General features: G+C 47.1%; 1 protein-coding gene across 1 annotated transcript in view; it reads right to left on the bottom strand.

Annotated features, from left to right (window-relative positions):
* The window catches only part of LOC138513506 (solute carrier organic anion transporter family member 1C1-like), a 503198-nt gene that overhangs the window by 162608 nt on the left and 315559 nt on the right, over positions 1–25031 (bottom strand). The window contains exon 9 of the mRNA XM_069628421.1: positions 3650–3814. Coding sequence (XP_069484522.1) covers positions 3650–3814 — 165 coding nt within the window. The remainder of the gene's footprint in view (positions 1–3649; positions 3815–25031) is intronic.

Raw genomic sequence — 25031 nt, 5'->3', positions numbered from 1 at the left:
TTGGATGAAGTCGCTTTGAAGCCAGTTTAATACTGGTACACCTCCAGGCTTCCCCCACCTAGGGAAATATAGGGAAGCATTGGCCAATTTGCTATCACAGGATGGTGGGACAACTGCCCCGTGGTGCACACGTATTAAATACACTCTGCCATTGAAAGGTTCTGTTCACTTGTGGGCAACACAGACTAATATTGATGATGGGATGAGGAAGATAAATTAATCAAGGCTAGCAACGGACAAAAGGTCATCTTTGACACACGCGTATTGGTTACAGAAACAGGGATCTGTCTGTGAAAAATATATTCATGGGATAGGTCTTCCATTAGCGCGTTCTTTGTATATGAAATTCCGTTTTGACTTGTTACCGCTGGGGTATTTATTGCATGTGTGGAATACGACACACTCTGATAAGTGTCCTTGCTGCATAGTTGATAAAGTATGGAACATTTCCTCTTCTTCTTCCCAAGCTATGCCAAATACAGATCTCTTTAACTGAAGCCATTATGGAGAGTTGGTAATGCTGCACCATTTCCGAAGCGATATCATTGTGTAGGTCAAACACGAACGAGGAAGTCAGTCTCAGTAGCTATTTTTCAATTTAGAGCATGGTTAAAAGGACGAGTTAAATAAACACAAGAGGGGTAAGGTTGCTTTCAGTGGTAAGTAAGGGATGTGCACAAGCAATATTTTATATTACAAAAAGCGAAGGGGCAACACACTCTGACAATTGATTGATTCAGTTGAGCATCTATAATGCTCCTGAATGATTTGAACTGTCTCCAGGGGTGAGCGGTGCAGACAAAGCTGGTCAGGTCCTGTCTAGCATCTCAATGGCAGAGGTGTTTTTATGGATTAATTCTAAGCTCTGAGCCGGTCCTTGACAAACATCTGAGAGACTGTTTAGGACAGAGAGAAGAAGGACAGAAGAATTTCCATCTATCCCTACCTGTCTAAACCCTATCCCTGGATGGCGCTGGTGTGACACCTATCTAATATTGGATAGAGTAAGGAAAAGGAAACCTCAATAATTTGTTTTTTGTACTTCTTATTCTCTCAGTTTCATTCTAGATCCTTTTCTGTTGGCTCAGGTCCTGGTTTCTTTCTAGGTAATTGTGATACAGAGAGGAATGCCAGCATGAGATCTTACTCATATGAAATGTTAAAAGTGTCAGGTCGGGATGGTTCCCAAGCAGTATTATGGCATTGGTTACTTTATTGGCCTGTACTGAAGGTGAACGTATCTGTGTTAAAACCAATGCTCTAACTACAGAGCTAAACACATCTGTGAAAATTTATACCGGGGGCATAGACATTCTGATTTCTAGAGCTGCCCTTGGTATTGATGGGAAATGCAGCAGGACCCTTCCTGCTGTCTCCACGTATTTGTCGACCGGTTTCGGTAGGCTACGTAACTGATGCCACCGTCTTCAGGAATGTCTTCATAAAAGGTTGTAAGGGTTATCTGCGTTGGTAGATCGGTGTATTTACATTAGCCATTCTATGTCCGTATCCAAAAAACAAACAAAGTCAAGTTGGAATGGTCTCACCTCATTGGGCTTGTGGAGACATTCAAACTGCCCTGTGTAGATCAAAAGTGAACAGTGTCACTACTAGTTTCAAAAGGGTATATTATTAATTTAACTGGTTTTTAATTTCTAAACAATTATGGCGCATACACACATCTGAAGCCAGAATACTTTGACTACAATTCGAGATGATGATTGAGGTAAGTATGACACGTCACCCGGAGGGTTCACACTGTGAATCTCCTGTAGGCAAAAAGGAAACCCAGAAGGTACTAGCTACTAAAACCCTTCTTCTATGTATGGGTATTTGTGGGAATACATTGTGCACGCTTCTTAGATCGCCATACTCTCTGGATGCCAGGGTAAACCTGCCGTTAGGTTGGTGTCTATTGTGACCTTAGTGTTACTTTGAAGTACAGTTTGGATTTAAATATAGCGTTCAGTGTGTTTTTTGCATGCACAACTGGCAATCTGCGCAATGGGCATGAATCTATTGTAACAGTATGGCCCTTTCAGGTGGTCAAATGTGCCGTGCGGCTTCCTATTATGACGTGACTATGAAGGCTAAGTAGTTACATCTTCCTCATGTATAGTATCTTATTTGTTCTGGTAACTGAGAGGCTATGCCATTTTATTTGTATAAGCACTCCATAATCTATTTGTTTGGATTTCGGTCAATACGTGTGCAGCAGAGTTAGGGTGAAGTCATGTGTGGCAGCACGGCTCTGCAATGGTGCGCCTGGTGGGAATCAAATGTTGTGGTCTCAATCTAACAAAGTTTGCCCGATTCATACTAATGATTTGACAAGGATAATATTTGTTAGTGGTTACCCGTGGCGGCAGATCAAACATTCTCCAAACAACAGTGTCACAACTCGCCATGAACAACCATTGTCAGTCCAGCCGGTGTACTTAAATGTGTTTACTGTTACTGTGGTTACCAACCGAATGTGGCGCGCTGTTCCTGTATGTGCCGTATAGTTGCATGCGGGGCGCCATCTTGAAAGGGGCTTAATGTGAGTGTGCAGAAGGTAGTGACCTGCTGTATACCTTCAGCACTGAATGTTAAGTTATACAGATATATAACTTGATGCATCAGTGTTATCGTTAACATGAAGAAACAACCAATTATGTATGATGGCAATCTGCACAGGATTTTAAGTGGTTCTCGGTATGTCGGAAATCACAAGTCTGGATGGCCGACAAAAGTCCTGAGCATCAGTAGGCCCCCAATTTTGGAAGGGTTAAAATAAGTCACATTCATGGAATACGTGTGCCTCAGATGAGAATGCAGGACCTTAGATAAGTCACGCTCATGGCATACTTGTGCCTCAAATGAGAATGGAGTCACGGTACATAAGCGCAACAATTCTTGTGTTGTGCATGGATGTCATTAGATGCTACAACAAAATGCCCTCTTGTCATGAATTTGTTGGTTGTGACCATGCCGTTCAGGGCAAAGTTTCACAAATTGTAGTCGTGTAGTCGACTGTAAAATGGTTAAGGCTTGCCAATTAATGGGTTCATTCAAGCCATGTTGATAAGTTTTGAGCCGGAAGATCCATCAGTGTTCCCTTTTTAGTAAGAGGGCATGTTTATCGCCGCCTCTTGCCTTGTCACTTTTTCATCAATAGTCCATGTTAGTTCATACTCCTTGTGGGATTATTTTTGGAAGTATTCTACCAGTGGTGCATTTGGTCTCTTTGTAGATATGTATAAGGAAGAGGACCAACCACCATGACATAATTGATTTGCATTGAAAATTGGTTCATGTACATACTCAATGAGTCATTTATTTTACTTGTGTCTGCTGTTTTTGTTTTGTACCAGGATTTCTTTTACATGATTGCACACTTTTATGCTTGTATGATGCTATGTTTTTAACTGAGTTTTTAAATGAATAGTGTATACATTTGAACTCACTGTATGATGTTTAAATCGAATAACGTGTTGCTGACTGGCAAAAATAAACTGTTTGGCAGTCATTATCAGTATAATTGTAAACCTTTACCTTTTCTTTTGTAAACCCTAAAATCATCAACACAGGGGCCTTAAATGACCTTGGGATCCAATGCAAATTGCTGAATTTCTGAAGCAAGCGCTCAGCTTGTATGCATGCTTACCAGTTATGAAGTTGGCCCTGGATATAGACTGTCCATACTGCTGCTCCATGAACTTCGGTTTGTAGGTAATGAAGCCAATGAAACTGCTGAACTGCAGCAGCATCAGGCATATGAAGAGCATATACAGTCGGTTGCTTATTAATCTTTTTGTAGAGCGCACGAAACCTGAAAGAAAAAGCATGTGCACGAGACATTTATAAACTTTTCAAACTCAAAAGACGGGTGTCTGAGTTTTGATCTTTGAACACAGCAGGGGCCGAAAATGCTGCACAGTATTTTTTTTTCCAAAAGGAATTAAAAAGAGATAAAGTTCAGAAGTGATTTGGAATTCCACGTTTACTTTTAATTTGACAATCATGCTGTAAATGATGGGAGATCATAGCATTTGATGACGTTGATTAAAGGATATTAAAAGCCACATGGACGAATTTAGTTAGCCCTGATATTGCATGTCTCCCCTAGTATCGGGAGAGAATTTGTATAACCTTCTCTCACCTGCTAAATGTCTCAGCACACCCAGTCTTCCTTCTTCCAAGAAGTACAATGTATATGTGATGGGGCTTCCCGTGCCTCGGGCCGCCCTGTACTGGCATCCTCGCGCATGCATGCAATAAGACTCCAACACACACGTCCGTACGTTCCAGGGTCCGGGCAGCACCTGCCACACGGACCGTCTTTATTTCCAACGCGCATTCGTGGCAAGAACGAGGCACGCGCATGCGCACATCAGTTGAAGACATAACATTCCTTTTTTTCTTTAAACAAAATAGTGCAATAACTTACAACTAAACCATACTCAGAAAATAGCATTAACATTTTTAACAGTGGATCATTAGCCTGGAACAGTCACCTGTTCAGTCTCCAGAGTCTAGGACATAGTCCTTGATTCGAACAGGTATAGCGTGGCCTTGTCACGCAGGGTACCTCCGTTCCACATGCGGGATGGGTGGTGGGGTCCCGACTGCCGGCGTCTGATCCATGGGTGGGTCATCTTCAGGGACTTCATCATCATACTCTGGTCGTGCAGGCGCTGCGGTGTTGACATTACAGGGACGGTTGTAAATGTTTTTGAAAAAGGATTGGTTGCGGGTGATAGTTCCTCTTGCATTCGCCACAGTAATCATGGACCCCTTAACATGGGTGACGGCCCACGGTTGTGGTTTGTAGGGCAATGACAGCTTTCCTTCTGGCCTGCGGTTGCGTACCAGCACTGAGTCCCCTACCACTATCTCCTTGTCTTGCATTCTTCTCCTTTCAGTCTCCTTAGCGTTGTGTGCTTCTCGATCTTCCCTCACTCTGTCATTGTCTATAACACCCAGCTCACACCCTTCCACTTCGGGGAGGAGCCCTCTCAGGCAGCGCCCAAACAGATCCTCTGCTGGAGCCACTCCGGTGGACTGGTGGGGTGTCATTCGGTACTCTCTAAGAAACTCGAAAAGACTCCTCTTTAGTTTCCCTCCACTGTTCGCCGCTATGCGGAATACCTTGTTGAGCGTCCTCATGAGCCTTTTGGCCTCTCCATTTGCCCGGGGCCAGAGTGGTGACACTTTCCGGTGCCGTATTCCCTTTTCTCTCAGATATTGAGCAAATAGGTTCCCAATGAAGGGCGACCCGTTGTCCGAGCAGAAGATTTCAGGGAGGCCATGCGCGGCGAACATTTTTTCTAAGGCCAGGTCGCTGGCTGTTGAGTCCACGAGTTGTACCTCTGGGTACCTCGACCACTGGTCCACTACCACTAAAAGGTACGTACCCCTTCCGGTGGATCCAAAATCTGCGTGGACTGTACCCCACGGCTTCTCACTCCGTTCCATTGATTTAATCGGCGGTGCCCTTTCTAGGGGGCTCGCTGCTTGGCACGACAAACATCCTTTCACATGTAACTCAACAAGGCCCTCCAGATCAGGGAACCATACTTTTGGTCGCAGCCTCGCCTTTGTCTTTGCCACGCCCTGATGCCCAGTGTGTGCCAGCTCCAGGACTCGAGGCCTCAGCGAGTGAGGTACTACAATTTGCCGCCCTCTTAACAGCAAACCATCCTCCGAGATTGAGAGTTCATCACGAACCTTCCATAATGCCTGAAGGTCCCTCTGGGCTCAGTTTTCTCTCCTTGTATTGTTTTGCAGGACTTCTCTCCACTCCCCGCTCCTAATTGCAGTTCGGATGATCTTGAACACCTCGTCGTTCGCCGACTCTTGTGCCACTACAATTCTGTCCAACGCCACAGGCATGGCACATTCCACACTATTGTGGATAAAATCTTGGCATTCTACTACTTCTCCCTGTCCATGCTCCCTTTTCTCGTTGGGGTGGCGGGACAAATAGTTTGCAGGATTGTTTGTTCCTGGCCGGTACACTAACTTGACCCCATATTCAATGAATGTGAGCATCCACCGCTCAATTCTGGGAGGTGCTTTAGACGACACGCCCGCAAGGATTGGAAGAAGTGGCTTGTGATCCGTTATGACAGTTACAGGTTTCCCAAGAATATACAACCTAAAATGCCTGCAGCCCCACAGGATGGCCAGGGCTTCCCTCTCAATCTGTGAGTAGCGTCTTTCAGTTTCTGTGTGGGCTTTGCTTGCATATGCGATGGGTAACATTTCGCCTCTCGCGTCTTCTTGCATTAGGACAGCCCCTAGGCCCACGGGACTTGCATCCACGACAATCTCAGATTCGGCTGAGGGGTCAAAATATGCCACTGTGTCCTGATCGGACAGCGCCTTCTTGATGGAATTGTACGCTTCTTGTTCTCTTGTGCCCCAGACCCAGGCAGCGTCATTTTTCGTGAGGGCCCGGAGGGGTTCAGAGAGGGATGCCAGCCCTTTGAGGTATCGGCTGCAATAATTAACCATCCCCAGAAAGCTGCGGACTTCTGCGGCGACTGGGGGCTTGCGGCCTCGCGGATGTCTCTGACTTTCTACGGATCCAGGGATACACCGTTCTCCTGAAACACAAACCCAAAGAACCCAATGCGATCCTTGAAGAATTCACATTTTTCACGATGTAAGGTGAGTCCAAGGTCTTTGAGTCTCTGCAAGGTTGCCTCTAGACACTTCATGTGCTCGGCATGTGATGTGGCGAAAACCAGAATATCGTCACTCATTTTGATTACTCCCCTTAGACCCGCCAGAGCACCCCTGATGGCGTTCTGAAAGACCTCTGCGACGGAGGATATCCCAAAGCTGAGGCGTTTGAATTGGTACAGACCCTTGTGCGTGGTAAAGGTGGTAATGTACCTCGAGTCTGCATGCAGTTCTAGTTGGTGATAGTGTGCCCTTAGATCCAGTTTGGAGAATATCCAGGCCCCCTGCAGTTCGCTGATGATGTCATCCATAGTGGGGGTCAGGTGGCGTTCACGCTTAATGGCTGCATTGGGCAGCCGCATGTCCACACAGATGCGTACCTTGCCCGGTTGTTTAGGTTTGGGCGCCACCACGATTGGCGAGACCCAAGGAGTTGTCCCCTCCACCCTTTCAATAATGTCCATGATGATTAGTGCTTTGAGCTCGTCTTCAACCTGGGACCTAAGGTGAAACGGGATTCGTCGGTGCTTCAGCGGTGTAGGGCGGATCGTCTCATCTATGTGTAGTCACAATGGCTCCGCTTTCAGTAGGCCAATCCCCTGAAAGGTACTCTTAAACCTCTCCAGAAGTGACTCAACGTCCCTTTGGTAGATCGCAAGTGCAAAGTGAACCAGGTCCAATGCTTCTAAGGCCGCACATCTCAACAGCGACCATGGGCTGACATCAGTGATGAAAAACCTTGCTTTTATCACCTTGTCTCCTCGGGCTACAGGAGCTACAAACACCCCTTTGATGGGTAGGGGATCATCACCACCGAATGTGAACAATTTTGCTCTTGATTTGTCCAACGGAGGGGGACCTGGTATGGCCTTATAATGTTCATTGGCCAGCATGCACACCGAGGCTCCTGTGTCTATTAGTACCTGTGTAGGGAACCCTTGAATGTCTACAACGCACGTTGGTTGTCTGCGTTTCTTGGTCCCGGTAGCCAAGTTTGAGATGAAAAAGACTTCTTCGTCCTCCTCCTCCTCTTCTGCGATGTTAAGTCTTTGGACATCCTGTTCGACTGCAGCGACACTGCGTTGTCTCCTAAACCCGCCGCTCAGCCTAGCGGGGCCTCTCTGCGTGGCAACCGGGGCAGCAGCTCTGCACATCCTGGCATAGTGCCCTGGCATGTTGCATCTTCCGCAGACTCTCGTCTTAGCCGGACAGTCTTCCGAATGCCGCAAGTCATACCCACAATACTGACAAATGGCGGGGCTACCTTGCAGTGTTGTTGATTCCTGCCTCTTCTGGCTCCACCTGGGCTTCGTCTGGGGTTGTTTCCCGACAGCAAAACCATCCTCATGCTTTCCTAGGCGTGTGGCCGCATCCATCTTAGCTCCTCTACTTTCGGCGAGTTCGTACACCCTTCCACTGTCTAAAATCTGCGCCAGCGACATGCCAGGTTCCCTTAGGACCTGCCTCCTCAGCTTGCCTGAACTGCAACCCTGAATCAGTTGATGGCGGAACATTAACTCTGCATCTGTCCATCTGCACGTGGTGGCTAGCTGTCTCAAACGTGCACAAAACTGATCTAACGACTCATCCTCATGCTTCTTCTCCCCGCACATGACAAACCTGTCAAAGTCAACGTTGGTTAAGGGGATGAAATGATCCTTCAGCGCGGTTTTGACAGCATCATAGTTCACTACGGGTAAGGAGAGAGATTTGTAAATGCGCAGTACCTCTGTGCCCGCTGAGTATAGCAGCGTGGCCACTTTGGCATCATCGTCCGTCTCCCCAGTGGCAGCGAAAAACATATCAAGTTTCTTGATCCATAGAAGCCATCTCGGACCCAGTTTTGAGGGTGGACCTGAGGTGTCAAATTCTTGCATTGGTTGTAGGGATCCATGCAGCCTTCTCACCACTCTCGCCGACGCCGGAGCGTCTCCATCGCTGTCCGTCATGTTCACAGGTCGCACAGGCACCTCAGTCCGTGTTAGAGGCTGCAAACCTGGCTGCACTTCGATGTACCTGACCTCTTGGGCAAAGTTGCTGTGATAATGTGAGAGGTTTGCTCCTCTCCCACAACCTGTTAGCTCAGGTAAAAGTGCAATCCTCCCTATTAAGGAAAATTGCAGAGTGTCCAAAAATTAAGGGGTTGATTATCTCAGTATTTAGGTAGCGCACGAGCACCCTCGCAGGCCACAACCGCCTTCAACATCAAAATGGCCGCCATCACTTGTGTGAGATTCGTAATGCACATGAAGAAGAAATACCCATAATGACACGTTTACACGTGCCGAGCGTTTCTCTCCCCATGTCCCGCCTCGTCGCCAATGTGATGGGGCTTCCCGTGCCTCGGGCCGCCCTGTACTGGCATCCGCGCGCATGCATGCAATAAGACGCATACACACACGTCCGTACTTTCCAGGGTCCCGGCGGCATCTGCCACACGGACGGTCTTTATTTCCAACGTGCATGCGTGGCCAAAATGAGGTTCGCGCATGCGCACATTAGTTGAAGACATAACAGTATACATCAAGTTAAGAACAATTTAGCATTCTGATTAATTTCATTAGGATCCAAAGAATATTAGTGGTTCAAAAGAATTTTCTATTGGTAGATTTCAGGGGATCTGTGGGTGCTAGGAACGGATGATGTTTGATACATAATTTTTTTCAACAAGTGAATACAAATACTGTATAAAGAAGTAAATCATAATTAAATCTGAAAATCTTCAGTATTTTATGTTTAAGCTATACTCTCTCATTCCCCAGCCTGAACCAGTTTATAACAACCTTTAGCGATGGTCTGTGGGGCATTGCCATCTGGGGGAGCCGATGGAAGGCGATATTATTGCTGATAGCACCTAGAGTTTGGTAAAAGGTGTGCTGAGAGCAATTATTGTGTCTAAAATGATGGCTCAACAGGAGCGTACAATCATTTTACACAGAAAAATACAACTAAAAGGACTGCCATGAAAATGGAAGCTGAGGTTCTCTGCAGAGCCCCACTTCCATTTTCATGGCTGATGGGGACATGCCGTAGGAGGTAATTAGGGGCATAGGGGTTGGAAGAGCAAGGGAGAGTGGTAAGGTAGCGGGGCGTGGCAGAATGAAAGGCCTGGCTTTATGCAAGTAGCCCACAGCTTTTCAAACTGTGGCTTGGATTGGTAGATTTAACCAGAATTCTGGACAAACTGATTGGCTGCAGACCAATCCAGGCTGCTAATTTGTGATGATACGCTTTTATTCTACAAAATGACGAACACACCTTTGCAAAATGTATTTAAAATTTAGAGTTTCTGAATATCTGTGTCACAGTTAATTTAAGCAAGATTCTACAAACATACTGGGGGTAATTCATGGAATAAATGTGCGCCAAAATCAGTGGTGCACGCAGGCGCAAGCGTGAAAAAGCCAGAGCACACGTGCAAATCGTAATATCCGGGATGTGCGCCAAATCCGCACGTGGCGCACACCGGCGCATGCGTCATTTCCACATCCCGAAAACCGTGTGCGACGCGCACAGCGAAAGCGCACAACGTCTCGCACACAACAAGAAGGGGGCGGAACAAGGGGTGGAACACGCGGAATGGGGAACAACGCGTGAAAATAAGGGCGTAACAGGGGAAGTACCACTGGGAAGTACATGGAACGCCCACACGCACGCGAACTGCACGTATTCATGGAATCAAATAGGGGAAACCCACACACGTCAAAACACACGCACAATTACGTTCACCACACAAAAGCAGGTGGATGCGCCCTCGCGCATCATAAAAGTGCGTGCAAACAACAAACCAGCATATACAGCTACGATGAATGTCCCATTCCTTGCAGCAGTGATCTTGGGACACCTCAGGAGGAGGAGGAGGAGAATAGTCAGGCCCCGCATTATTTTGCCCAGGACCAGCCTTTTTGGGATGCCTGATGACCAGGTCTATGGTAGGTATAGGTTTCCACCTCATATCATCCTAGATCTGGTCAGGGAGTGGGAAGATGAACTCACATCGCCCACCTTATGCTCCCAAGCATTGAGCCCCTTGGAGAAGGTGCTCAATGTACTGCATTTTTTTGGTCACTGGGTCATTTCAGCGGACAACTGCCATAGTGGGGGGTGTCTCACAGGCCACGCAGTCACACTGCCTACACCAGGTGTTGGCAATCATCAATGCGCACCCCTCAGTCCGCAGGCACATATACATGCCCAGAACACCCGCAGAAAGGCAGGCCGTGGTCCTGGACTTCTACAGGGTGGCACACTTCCCCAAAGTGCTCGGTGCCATAGATTGCACCCATGTCACCCTATGTCCACCTAGGGCCACAGAGCACATCTATCGAAACCGTAAGCACTGGCATTCCATCAATGTGCTGGTGGTATGCGATGCCAAGGGGATCATCACCTCTGTATATGCAAACTTCCTTGGGTCCACCCATGATAGTTTCATATTCAGAATGTTTGCCCTGAGCCGGGCCCTGGAAGCTGGGAAGCATGGCGACACATGGCTCCTAGGTGAGTACAAATGCCTGTGCACATGCATACATGTCACACACAGACAAATACAAAAGCCCCACTAATGACAACTATTATCACCTTACCAGGGGGCAGTGCCTACCCTCTGAGCACCTACATGATGATGCCCATACGGAACCCCACCCCACTACCCCAGGTAAGATACAAAGCAGCCCATATTGCAACCAGGGCCAAAGTGGAGCGCACATTCAGAGTGCTCAAGTCACGCTTTCGGTACCTTGACCGCTCTGGTGGACAGCTACTATATGCACCCCCAGTAGTGTGCAGGATCATTGTGACAGCATGTGTCCTGCACAACGTTGCAACAAGGCATAGCGTAACGGTGGACATGGTTGTGCCCACAAATCCCAAGCAACACGCACGGCCTCTGCGCATGGGAGGGGAAAGGGCATGTGAAGAGGCAGCGAGTACCCAGCTTGTGGCCACATTTTTCACCTAAACTCCAACCCCTGCGGAGTGCACACAGGCCTGGCATATACGACAGGTCTCAATCGATAATGACAAAGGGACAGTTGACCTTCACTACCTTACCACCCTGAGAATGTGTCCATGGAAGTGCCACATTGTGTGCATCCTTAGCTACTTAAACACAACCAATCCCATGTGACCAAAGGGAACACATTCAAGGCATTCCCTCCCCCCCTTGCTAAACAGGGCATGAAAGGACTGGCATGCCACCCAAACCCTCCCAACACTCCTCAACCCTGACTGCCACACCAGACCATGGCATGCAACGTGAAAACATCCAACCATATGCACAACACATGATACAATAGTCATGAAGTGCCATGTGAGAAATGTAAATAGTCACCAGACAATTATACACCACATGGAATTGAAAGAAAGGAGTGACCAACATCTCACACCCTGAAAACAGTGCCACAAATGCATGCCACCAGTCGTTCAAGCAACAAAAGTCTGAATACCTTTTGCCATGCACACTGGACAATAGCAAATGGCCATGTCAAACACTGCACACTGCACAGCACAGTGAGTGTGCATTGCATTGGTGAAAACCCCTCTGCATCATTTAAAAAAATGGCATACAACCAAATATCACCCTGTCATGCATGTACACGAATAATGACTTGGAAGTGAACATGAATTGTCGTGACACAGCATGCATGAGAAGGCAATATGAGTGCAATGTATTTGGGAGTGGTGTTGTATAAGTGTATTCGCGCATATGGACATGTCTAGAATACATGCATATGAAATGAAGTGAATGACAGTGTCCCGTACACAGCACATATGAACATAGCACCAAGGACCCCCATTTGTCTCAAACCCCACCCAATCCCATGACACGTCAAAAGAAATCACTGCATTGCATCAGCCATTGACCAGCAGAAGATATCATGTACAGAGTACACCACATCGGCAATGGCAGAAAGTGACCCATCACTGATTCGTAGAAATCTATTAAATGAACAACACACAAACTTTATCAAAGCGCATCAATGAGGGAGTGAATAAGGGAAAAGAACAGTACATTCCTACATGTCCTTCAAACAGTCCAAAGTGTGAGAATGAACTGGAAAAGCAAAGTACATATTATAAATGGCAGGACCAATAAGGGAGAGCCTAGGGAGGGAATGTAGGATGACATAACTAGCATCAACAGTCCTCTGCCTGACGGGAATAGTCGCAGGGCAGGATTCACATAAGGAGGGGAGTGATGGAAGAGGTGAGGAGAGTAACAAAACACGTGACAAACTGTGGTAGGTCTACAAAGAATCAACATAGTGCTGGGGAGGCGGAGAAGAAAGACAGAAGGGAAAGGGGGAATAGATGACCTGTAATCAGTGGTGGAGGGACTAATGATCAATCAACTGTCAAAATAATACTTAAAATGGTGAAGATGGTGAAGTGGGAGAATGGAACAAAAGACTCCCACCAATCCCCTCACGCCCCTGGCCTAGAGGATCGCGGCCCAGACACCCGCCATGAGAGGAGTTTGCCTATCTACCAGACGACCAAATACCCTGGTACAGGAACATACGGATGTGCCCACCAGCCTGCCCACCAGCCTGCCCTGCCCAAGCCGACTCCTGCGGCATGGATGAACTCGACTGAACCATTCAACAGTAAATGAACACATCGTTAGAGGTGCCATGACGACCTAGCCAACGGTCAGAACACCCGTGCAAACATGCACACTGGACACTCCCACACCAATCCACACGAAGAACATATTCAGTGCTATGACGTAGGTGACGGACACACCCACTGACGCGCATCTTTATTATTTTTCACATAGGTTTTTCAAAATGCAGAAACGCAAGACGCACAACGAACTCATCTAAAATGCTTGCTGACGCTTCTCCTAACCCATGCATTGCAATGAGAAAAATAACGAAGACATGATACTGGGGATAAAGCAATATGATACCATAACCTAAAGCGCTGTGCATCAAACATCCCCACCTATGCACCAGGCCCAAGTAGGCCGCAAGCAAGAGCCTCCACGAACATTGAACGAGCCAGAGTACAATTGCTGACCCTGCAGAATGAGCCGGCGAGAACAGACAGCCAAGGGCACAATGTTGCAAACTCGCATGCCACAAGCCGAAGCCAAGGTCACACCTGCAAACTAAGCCAGACACACAGTGGAAAATGCAACATTAAATGTGCAGAATTCTGCCTCAACCACGGTCTCTCCTCACGTGACCAAGCCGAACCTGACAGGGGGCCAGACCAAGGAGGGAGGAGGCGCCTGGGTCCCACGTTTCGAGACACAGGCAGCAACAATGAAGCGGCTCAATGGACATCTGCGGCGGTGGGAGTAGTCTGCCTTCAAGCATATGAACAAATCCACGCATTGTCTGCACAAACACATAGTTACACATTGTTGCAAATAGCAGGTGCACCGCGAGCTGGGAACAACGATGGTCCCAGGCTGGGGGGCTCGCGAGTGGACCAATCAGAACATGGGGTACTTATCACTAACGCCATTAACATTAGCCAATCCTCAGGGGTCTTCATGTAACAATTTTCATGTATCTAATAGAAGGGACAACCCAAGTATACCACCTAACTGACCCTCAACCACTAACAGCGTTCTCTATACATATGCTATACTAACCCTATCACTCGAGAAACCAATCCAGAGTGGCGATAGGTTTTTTGCTAACTTTCCCAGGTGACGCGAGTAGCGCGTCATACTGAGGTAAAAAGGGCCTGCGAGCCCCACGAATTTTGAGAGAGAGTCAGGACGGACGCGTACGATCCTTGACCCATCTGTGCCTTTTTTTAATAAACAGCAGAACCACCTTGCTTCTTGCGTGTGCCTCATACTCATTTTTGGGATACGCGGGAGGAGTTGGGGCCTCCCTGCCCGAGGGTCCGCGGACGGCCAGCTGACCCCGGCAGAATTTCCCCTAGACAAGTTGGAGGCACTGCTGAGATCTGTTTAAGATCTGCTTTTATTTTATTTTTCCGAGTGCTCTCGTTGCGAGGTGGCCCGGCGGCGCGGCCCCCTCTGCCGCTGCCCCCTTTTGAGGACTACAGGACCATCGTGGAACTGCGAGAAGACCGGACAGCGCAATCCGGATATTGGCCTTCGGGAGCTGGTTGAGAAGTATCCCGCCCGCGGTTGGCGAGTGTCCAGACGTGGTCCAGACGAGGGGAGGTGGCGAGCCGCTTGGAGGGGTGCACACAGTCGAGCGGCCCCGCGTCAAGAGAACTTGGTGAGTATGCCACGCCCAACAAGCAATGTGAAATTGTGAGGGAGGGGGGAGGAATAGAATACGGGAGGTGGGAGGTGTTACACAGGTGCGCGGAGTAGGTTTGATAAATTAGTGTTGAGGGTGAAGTGAATGGTAGCTGGACAAGTGCGAGAGCAGTCCGCTACGTTACGGAAGAGGAGGGGGCGGAGCACGAAAAAATCACGTGCGGCCGCTCGTAGACACTGATTGGCCTAGGTCGCGACCACCTGTAAGGGTGTGTGTGTGCGGTTTCCTACGATTTGGTGATTATTGATCAATGAGTAGATGAGGATCCCTATTGATCGAGCAGAAAACTCGATAGATAGATGACGTTTCCCTGTAGGCGGTAGCTAACTGGTTGCCTAATACGGAAGATAATTGGCTGGTTAAGCCCTCCTGTCGAGGGGCGTATCACACGCGAGGCGACGCAGCGTGCGCAGTCTGATTATATTGTTGATTACCTTGTTCCAGGCGAGACAAGAGAACAGCTGTGGGGTTAACTGGGGTAGATTGCAAGCGTATTTTGAACTTTTAAAAACATGTAAAGAACTTACTAGTAGTTTTGGAAGAGATCGGTGACGTCACCAGTCGGGCTTTCATAGGATATCTCGAACGCGAGGCATTTTTCGGAGAGTGGTGGGGAAGAGAATAATGGTAAGGGAATGGAGACGGAGATAAACGGTAACGAGTAGATCGGGGCAAGGTGAAAAGGGGGGCGTGGTCGCGCACGGAGAACGCCGGCAACGACAAGTGAAGAAAGAGGAGGAGGGGTAAAAGAAAGTGGGACGGCTGTATAAGAACGTCATACAGGGCACGCAGCCGCAAGGGGCTACGTGCGCCTCGGCCGTAGGGGGCCGTAAAGGTGTTCGGTAAAGGAAGAAAAGAAAGAAAAGAATATACAAATGCAAATGCTATATTTTACTATTTTGTTTTAGCGGACAATCGCAAGTCCCCAAAATTACGGGGCCAGGTAAAGATCTGAAATTGTATAGCGTACACTATTAGCAAGATAACCGCTACCATATAGAGGGAGGATAACAATTGAAGTGCTACTATGTCACACGGGACAGGATCGGGAGGGTGGGGAAACACTCTCAATACCCCGCTGCAGCATATATGTAAAACACTGTCACCCCATAGGGAGAAACTGATCAAATACAGCATAGAATGGACACAGGGGACGGACAACAAAATGACGACACCATGGCCGCCTAATGGCAGTTTCGATCCATATACCCAACATTCACTATTAACCCATCTGCATAACACATACAAGGGAAAGAAGTTGACACACCACGTGGAGGTGTTTAACTTATGGAGGATGTTCCAAGGGTCCCGACCAGGACCAAACGGAATGTTCACTATGGGGGAAACAACAGAAGCGAAGAAGATTAAGGAGGAAGGAGAGAATGGGGAAAAAGAGAGTGAAGGCACACAGAACACGGGGAACGGACAAGAGGGAGGAGAAAAGAGCAACAACTCAAACGAAAAGGAAATAAAAAAGGAACAGAGCGACGATATGCCCCTAGCGAAGGTAGTGAAAACGGAGGGAGGGGGTTATATCCTTTAAGAGAACTAGGAGAAATAGTAAGAGAACAATTAAGGGCAGCTGAGGGGTACTCGAAACCGGCATACAGCCCGCCACCATATACAGCTACAGGTGGCCACACGGGAAGGGAGCGGACTAGTACGACCGGATCAGCTCATAGGAAGATGCCCGCAGGGGAGGGGAGGACTGGCGAAGAGCAGATCGCGGAAATAGGACATGATGAGTGGGTAGCTGCGCAGGTACTATTAAAATTACGGGGTTCATTAACAGGAGAAGAGAAGGAGGTAGTAAGGAAAATGGACGAGGATAATACCAGAAAGAGTGAAATGAAAGGGGAAGAGGGGAAAAGAAAGGAGGAAGAGCTGTTACGACAAAAGGAAGAGATTTTGGAGGAACGATTAGCAGAATTAAGGGATGAGCAGAACGCACTGATCAAGCAGCTCGAGAGAGAGGAAAGAGAGAGAGCACGGGAAAAGAAAGAAAGTAAGAATGAGTTGGAAAAAATGAGGGAACGAACTGAGGAGCAAAAGAGAGAAGCCGAAAGGGTAAAGGCAGTAGCAGAAAGGGTATCCAGAGCAGCACTGCGTGACAGGAAAAGAGAGGAAGAAGAGAAAGAAAAAGAAATGGAAATATGGAAGAGGAGATTACTATCAGAAACGACAAGGAAATACGAAGAAGGGAGGATGATAGAGAGTATATTAGAACGGGAAAGAGCGAGATGGGAAAGGAAGAGAGAAGAAGAAAGGATATTGGAAAAGATGAGTAGTGAAGTAATGGAGGAATTGAAAAAGAAATGAGAGGAAATTGGTAGAGAAATAGCAGAGAAAAATGAAGGGGAAAGAGAAGATAGGAGAGGGGAGAGTGAAGTAAGGAGGTATGTACACAGAGACACAGAAGTAGCAACAACATCAGCACAAAGGGGAGCAATTGGTAAAGAAGACATGGGAAGAACGGATCTAATAGACTTAAAAACAGTAACGATTAGGGGGAAAAGGACAGATTGGGGGTTGCCATTCCTGGGTGGCTTTTGTAGTGAGGAAGAAGAAGGAATGGAGAAGGAAGGAATAAATAGTGAAAGGGAAAGCCTAGATAAATTATACATCACCCGGACAAATAGAGAATCACCATGGGCCTGCAGGAGAAAGGAAGACCTGGAGGGAAGTGAGGGGGAAGAGCAAGGAATGGCGGAAAGGAAGACACGTGCAGCTACACCCTCATCATCCCGTCCAACATGCTCCACCACCCCACACTCATTACGTGCAACATGCCCACCTACACCCGCCCCCCCACGAACTGACACCCTACGCAGGCAGGCTTAGAGACCTCCCTGGACGCAGGCAGGGAGAACGAATACACACGCCCACATTAAATAAAGGAAATGATAAAAGAAGGGGAAGAGATGGAGGGGAAACAGTTACGAGCAGGGGAAATATGGACGCAATTGACGATGTAGAAGACACGGAAGAAGAGGAGGGGTACACAGACTCGATTTTGTGGAACCCAGGGGGTGAAACAGGATACAACTTAATGCCACTTCTGGAGAGGGGAGGGGTTAGACCACAATACGTCCCTTGGAAGCATGCAGACAAGGAAAATATAAAGTGCAGGCTCCCATCATTAAGTGGAGGTGCGGGAAAATGGATATATGAAATGGAAAAACACACCGCAGGACAGAAACTGGCAGTGGGGGATGTAAAGGGCCTTCTAATATCAATATTGGGGGATGCAGCAGATGACATCTGGAAGAGAGCAGGCTTCCCCGGGGTCACAATAACAAACACATCGCACGATGGGGCGCCATTCGCAAACTGCAGACATGCATTATGGCAAGCGCTGAGGGTACAGTACCCGGACACATCAGACATAGGAGCAATTACATCACGCAAGATGCGTGAGAACGAAGATCCTGTTGATTATATCCAGGAAATTCAAGAGAAGTGGCGTATGGAAACTAGAGAACAATGGGACAAAACACCAGCAATATTCTATCATATACTAATACAAGGGCTCCCGGAAGCAGTTCAGAAACAACTGAAGAAGGTAGTGGGGATGGAAGCAAAAGCATGGCCAGAAATACAGCTGACGATAGTACATCATTGTAGGACATGGCAAGAAAAGATGAAACAAAAGGAAGAGGATAGAAAAGCGGAAGAGGCTAAATTGGTACAGAAAAAACTTACTAAATACACAATGGAAGGTGCACTAATAACTACACCTGCAACAATGACTCAAAACCCCACACAAGTAGTGGCTGCACAAGATCCCTCCCAAATACAACCATCACAGATTGTAGCACAACAGCTGCCACCACCCCAACCATACACGACTAACATGGGAGGAGAATACTCAACGCCAGGAGCTGGATATTATAATTATAACAGGGGAAGGGGAGGAATGATGAGGGGGAGGGGATACGGCTATAACACACAACAGCAAGGGGGAGGATTCAGAAATTTCTACCCCACTGGGCAACCAGTATACCAGGACAATTCAGGGAGCTTTCCATGGCAGAACAGGGAACCACCGGTATGTTGGATTTGTGGATTACTAGGGTACATGTCACGCACATGTAGAATGAGACCAGGCACACCATCATGGGGAGAACAGGGACAACAAGGGCCTACAAGGGAACAGCAGGACACCCAACAACAGCAGGCACTGCAACCGGGAAATGTGCAGCAACAACTAGTAACACAACAACAGCCACAGACATATTCACTACCACAACAACAGGTAGCGATAACACAACAACATCAAGTGCAGCAAGTACAGCAACCTGCCCAAATTCAAGACCGTAAAATAACCTCTACCAATACACAACTACAGCAAACACAACTGGGAAGGGTGACTGTCCTGGGACACAACCCTTACACAGGAAGTGGTCAATCATTATACCCTCAATAGGACAGCCCACAGACGGCCTTGGTGTGTCCCATCCTGTCGGTAACACCTAATAGTGCGGAGGAACCACGCATAGAGGTAACGATAGGTGACAAAAAATGATCATTCCTTGTTGACACCGGGGCGACCCGGTCTTGCATAAGGGAAGGTAAATTTAAGATGTCAGGTGAGGCCATGAACACCCAAGGATTCTCTGGGGCCAGGGGGTTGGTTCCCTTTACTGATAGCATTCCCTTATCGATAGGGGATTATGACATGTCCGTCCCGCTTCTCTATTCTAGGGACTCACCAGTAAACATACTCGGGAGAGACATAATGAGAAGGTTGAATATGACGATCTCCTTTACGGAGGACGGCATAATTTGCTCCACTCCTGGAATAAACATGCTCACTGCACGACAAATCATGCAAGCATATTGTGGACAGACAGTGATTAGGGCTGAGCCAGTAGATGGTGAACTGTTCCAGTACGGAACAGACATGGCATTCGCATGGATGCCAGGAATAGAAGGAAAGATCTGGAGGAGGCCAACAGCCTATTTGTTTAGACCAGAAACACCAGCCAATGAACCAGAAGGAAAGGTGATTTCAGTGAGCATGGAGAGCATTATAGCAACTGCTGATTATATCGCAGTACATGCCCAAGACAGGGAAGGAAGAGCATGGAGGGCAGTGATAGCCCTAGCTGAGGGATGCAGAAGAAAAGGATGAAGGTGAAATGGTATTTATGATGAGTGTAGAAATATGGCTAAGAGTTACATACAAACAAGTGGCACAGAAAATTGCAATGGCACTAGAAGCACCCACATCCACCCCAGTTCCCTTCTTTGAGGAAGATATGGCAAAAGTCCCAACATCATTATGGACTACTAGTCCCTATGACGTGGGGTGCATAAAGAGTATAGGGGGAGTAAGAATAAAATTGAAAAAAGTGCAATACTCCCTAGAGTGAAGCAATACCCACTATCAAAAGAGGCAGATGAGGGCATATATGAAACAATAACGGCCCTTATAAATAATGGCATATTGGTACCATCAGAATCACCATGTAACACAGCCGTATATCCAGTGCGCAAAGCTAAAGGAGGGTCTTGGCGTTTCATCCAGGACCTCAGGCCCTTGAACAACATAGTGGAAGCAGAATACCCCATAGCAGCAAACCCGGCCACAATATTGTGTGTCATTCCAGCAGAGGCATCACGATTTACAGTGATTGACCTCAAAAATGCCTTTTTCTCAATACCCCTGCACCCAGACTCACAAGATCTAACAAGCTTCACGTACAGAAACACAAAATGGAAACACACCAGATTGCCACAAGGGTACTGCGAGTCACCCTCAATTTTCAACAGAGTAATACAGATGGACTTGGGAAACATTGAATTGGAAAGCACAGTGTTGCAGTATGTTGACGATATAATAATTTGCAGCACAAGTGAAAAAAAATGCAGAGAGGACTCATTGAAGATGCTGACAATATTGGCTGAAAAGGGTTACAAGGTAGACAAAGAAAAGTTACAGTACTGTCAGGAACAGGTACTATAAATTGGTCAGCTCATATCCCAATACGGAAGAAAGATTGCACCACAAAGAGCACAGGCCATATCAAAAACGGTGAGGGAACTGCAGCAGTTCCTGGGACTGTGCAACTACTGTAGAGCATGGGTATTTGATTACAGCTCGTACATAGGACCCCTACTTGAGGCATTAAGAGAAGCTAACAAAGGGGAGAAAAAATTGGGGTGGACAATGGAAATGAAAGAGGCCTTTGATGAACTGAAAGATGCAATATCAACTGCTCCAGTACTGGCCACCCCAGATTATGAACGACAATTCTTTATATTTTCACATTGCGACTCAGCAGTAATGAAAGCAGTGTTGGCTCAAAAAACAAGCATGGGTTACAAACCAGTAGCATTTTACAGCGGTCACTTGGATCCTGTAATGTTAGGACATTTCCCTTGCGAACAAGGTCTCGCCGCAGCTGCCTTCGCGGTAGAGAAAGCATCATCAATTACAATGGGGTGCCCAACCACACTATTTGTGGAACATGCACTATTTGCAATATTGAACAAGCCTAAGTCCACACTAACCACGCAGAGGGTGTCAGGTTATGAGATCATCTTATCTAGACCAGAATTATCAATTGTTAGATGCAGCACAGTTAATCCTGCAAGGTTTATAGCGGAAGTGATTGAGGAAGGCGACTATGCACATGATTGTGCGCAGAATACCGAAATTTACTCATGTACTAGAAAAGTTGAAGAGGACGCGCTAAATGGAGGACAGCTCTTGTTCATTGATGGGTCATCGACAATAGACCAAAGTGATGGGATAAGGAGAACTGGGGCAGCAGTGGTAAAAATGACAGAGGAATTGGTGTATGTGGCGGTGAAATGCGTACAATTACCACAACATTACTCTGCTCAAGCAGCAGAATTGGTTGCACTGATCTTGGCGTTGAAGGAAAGCTTTGACAAAAGAGTAACTATATATTCTGACAGCGCATATGTCACGTCTACTGTCCACTCAGGATTGTCCAAATGGAGGAGAAGAGGGTTTAGGAGAGCTGACAGCACCCCAGTGCAACATGCTCTCTTATTAGCCGAATTAATTGAAGTAATAAATGACCCCCAAGAATTAGCTTTGGTCAAATGTACTGCACACACTAATGGAGAAGATCATATCTCAAAAGGAAATGCAGCAGCAGACGCACATGCGAAGTATGCTGCATATTTTGGTGAGATATGGAATCCTCCAGAGTCAGAGAGAGGGAAAGGGAGGGGGATAGCTAAAGAGATGCTGATGAGAGAAGGGTACACTCATCTCCCAGCCACACAGATAATGGAGTTAGAGGCGGCTGCGCCAATGGCAGAAAAAGAAATATGGGTAAAAAGAGGATGTACAATGTCGCCAACTGACACACTATGGTGCCAGGGTAACACTGGAAAGATGGTAATGCCATTGACACTATTGAACACCGCCCTGAGCCAACTCCACCACCCAGCCCACACAGGCAAGGAAGTTATTGCAGCACGAATTAGGGAAGATTGGTTCTGTCCCGAGTTAAATTCCCATGTGACAAATTTTATCAGCAATTGTCTCACATGTCAACACTTTACGGCCGGTCACACGCTGAAAGTGATAAAAGGTACTATACCTCGGCCAGAGGGACCCTTCCTGCACATCCATATTGACTATGTTGATATGAACAACGTATGTCAAGGAAATAGGTATATGATTGTAGTGGTATGCCCATTCTCCAGGTGGATTGAGGCAGGACCCTGCTCACATCCAGATGCATTTAGAGCAGCTAAATTTTTAGTGAGGGAGGTTTTCCCCAGGTGGGGAGTGTGCGAGGTACTGCGGTCGGATAACGGCCCACATTTCGCTAATGAAATGTTCCAGCACATCACATCCTTACTGAACATCAAGCATAAATTTGCATGTGCATATCACCCACAGGCCAACGGTATATGCGAACGCCTGAATGGCCTACTGAAGGAGGCAATTGCAAAGATACAGCAAACAACAAAGAAGAGTTGGTTGTATTGCCTTCCGCTAGCTCTATTTGAGCTGAGGAATAGACCAGGCTCCGACCACCACCTCACTCCTCATGAGGTGGTGACCGGACGTCAAATGCGCCTTCCTCTAACGCCAACATCAAGGGCATTCACAGACTATGAAAACACTGCAACTGTTCTTGGTGATGAAATGTACCAATATGTGTCTTCTTTGATTACTAGTGTAGTGTTTGTGTCTCAACAGCTCGAGCGCACGCGGGGCGGGTCTAAGAGTTATCAACAAGAAGACGAGGACCAAGGATCGGAAAAGGAAAAACTGTGCAAAATTGCTAAAGGTGACCACGTGCTACTCCGCAATTTCAATAGAAAGTGGAACAGCCCACGCTTCACTGGTCCCCACCTTGTAGAGGAGGTATCTACGAGAGCAGTAAAGTTGCAGGATAAGCGTGCTTGGAATCACCTACACGACGTAAAGATCTGCAAACTCCAGACCCGCTCTAGCATCACCGACAGGGCCATTGGAAGAACAGGGACAGCGTCACCCACGGAGGAAGAGACTTCTACCACAGCTGATGACCTAAGTGTCTCCATACCCTGCCACCCCCCAGATTCCCCAGAGACAACTACTGAAATAGAAACTGGTAATTTCCATACCGCCCACCCCATGGTCACACGATCAAAGAGTAAAGAGACTCCCGCCAGTTGAACCCCAAACCCTCTGCCCATCGACCTCCTACCCACTACAGTAACCACCCAATTGAAGGACATTGTCTTGCACATATACACATGTAAACACTTGAATGTTCTCTTTTTCTTTCTCGCACATGCAGGTACCGCGTATTATTGTATTGCTAAGAAAACAGATAACTAACAAAGTTCATTACCCAGGAGTAGATGCTACCCTCAGACGATAACTACTCTGAAGCACTATCACACCAATTTGTCTATCACATAAAAAGCCCAAAGTACCTAAAAAGAAGGAGGGTACGTGTCTACTACACAGCATTTATCTTGGCCATAGAACAATCAATGCCCCATCTTCACCAACACTTGCCTGCCCTAAGAGACAGATCGCTTAGATTGGCGTGGGAACAGCTCTTCGCCTGGGCACTGAATGACTACTTGATAGGGAGAGCTTGAAAACAACAACTAACACTAATAACAAGCATATTGAGAATTTTCAGGCGGGCAACTCTAACGTCGCAAGAATAAGCTGCCGGACTGCAGCAAGGTAAGAGCAAAATGCCGGTGAGACTAGCTTCTGTAATAAAAATGATAGGGATTTTGATGATCACTGGGTTTTTGGCTGCCTCTGTATGGCAGAAAAGTTATGCTATCAATATTTTGGCTGTACCCAAACCTAATGTACCCCCACCCACGGCTGCAACAGGTGTTATGTCAGGTGGTACTAGCAAGCCTCCACACAAGGGAAATAGAGTTAAACGTAGCACATACTCCGATAATAAAGGTATTGATAATTACATAACAGATTCAGCACACGTCTCGAACAACATGTGGTACCAACACATGACCCAAATAGGTAAGCAGACAACAGAAGACAGCTGCTACGTCTGCTCATTGATCCCATACACCATGAGCGCTTCTCGAACATTTGTTGCCACGGAAATAGATGAAAAGCCAGCACGATGTATAATATACCTGGCACTGTTCCAAACGAAAGGGAGATTTCAAGGGACGGTGGTGAAACTGGTGTGGAAAACGCGAGACACATATCCATACGAAAACAACTTCCTCAAGACTTATTTGAGTTACCACAAGAGCAGTTTGCATGCTGAAGCATTCAGATACATGACAAGTGGTCCTGAAAAGGGAGAAACAAAGAAAGTAACACTACAATACCTACCATGTGACTGGTACGCCACTGAAGTTCCTGGTAAACAAGGATGTTGGGAAAGACCACTGGTAACAATAACAGGAAAGGTGTACATGGACAACAAATGGGACATAGGAGTGATTGGCAGCAACATGGTAACAAGAGAAAATATTACAACTATTGATGAACACAACAACAGATGTTGGACGATTTGGGGCAAGTACGTACCCATGCTGACGTGGATGGAGAAGGATGAAGACCCAATAAGCATACTGCCGCTGTCTGCACCTAAGGTATGCTACCAACACAGAGGAGAAGTGTAC

This window comes from Ambystoma mexicanum, chromosome 12, assembly GCF_040938575.1.
Source record: "Ambystoma mexicanum isolate Mex_15411 chromosome 12, UKY_AmexF1_1, whole genome shotgun sequence".
In the NCBI taxonomy this organism is placed as follows: Eukaryota; Metazoa; Chordata; class Amphibia; order Caudata; family Ambystomatidae; genus Ambystoma; species Ambystoma mexicanum.
This window is presented reverse-complemented; position numbering and strand designations above follow the sequence as displayed.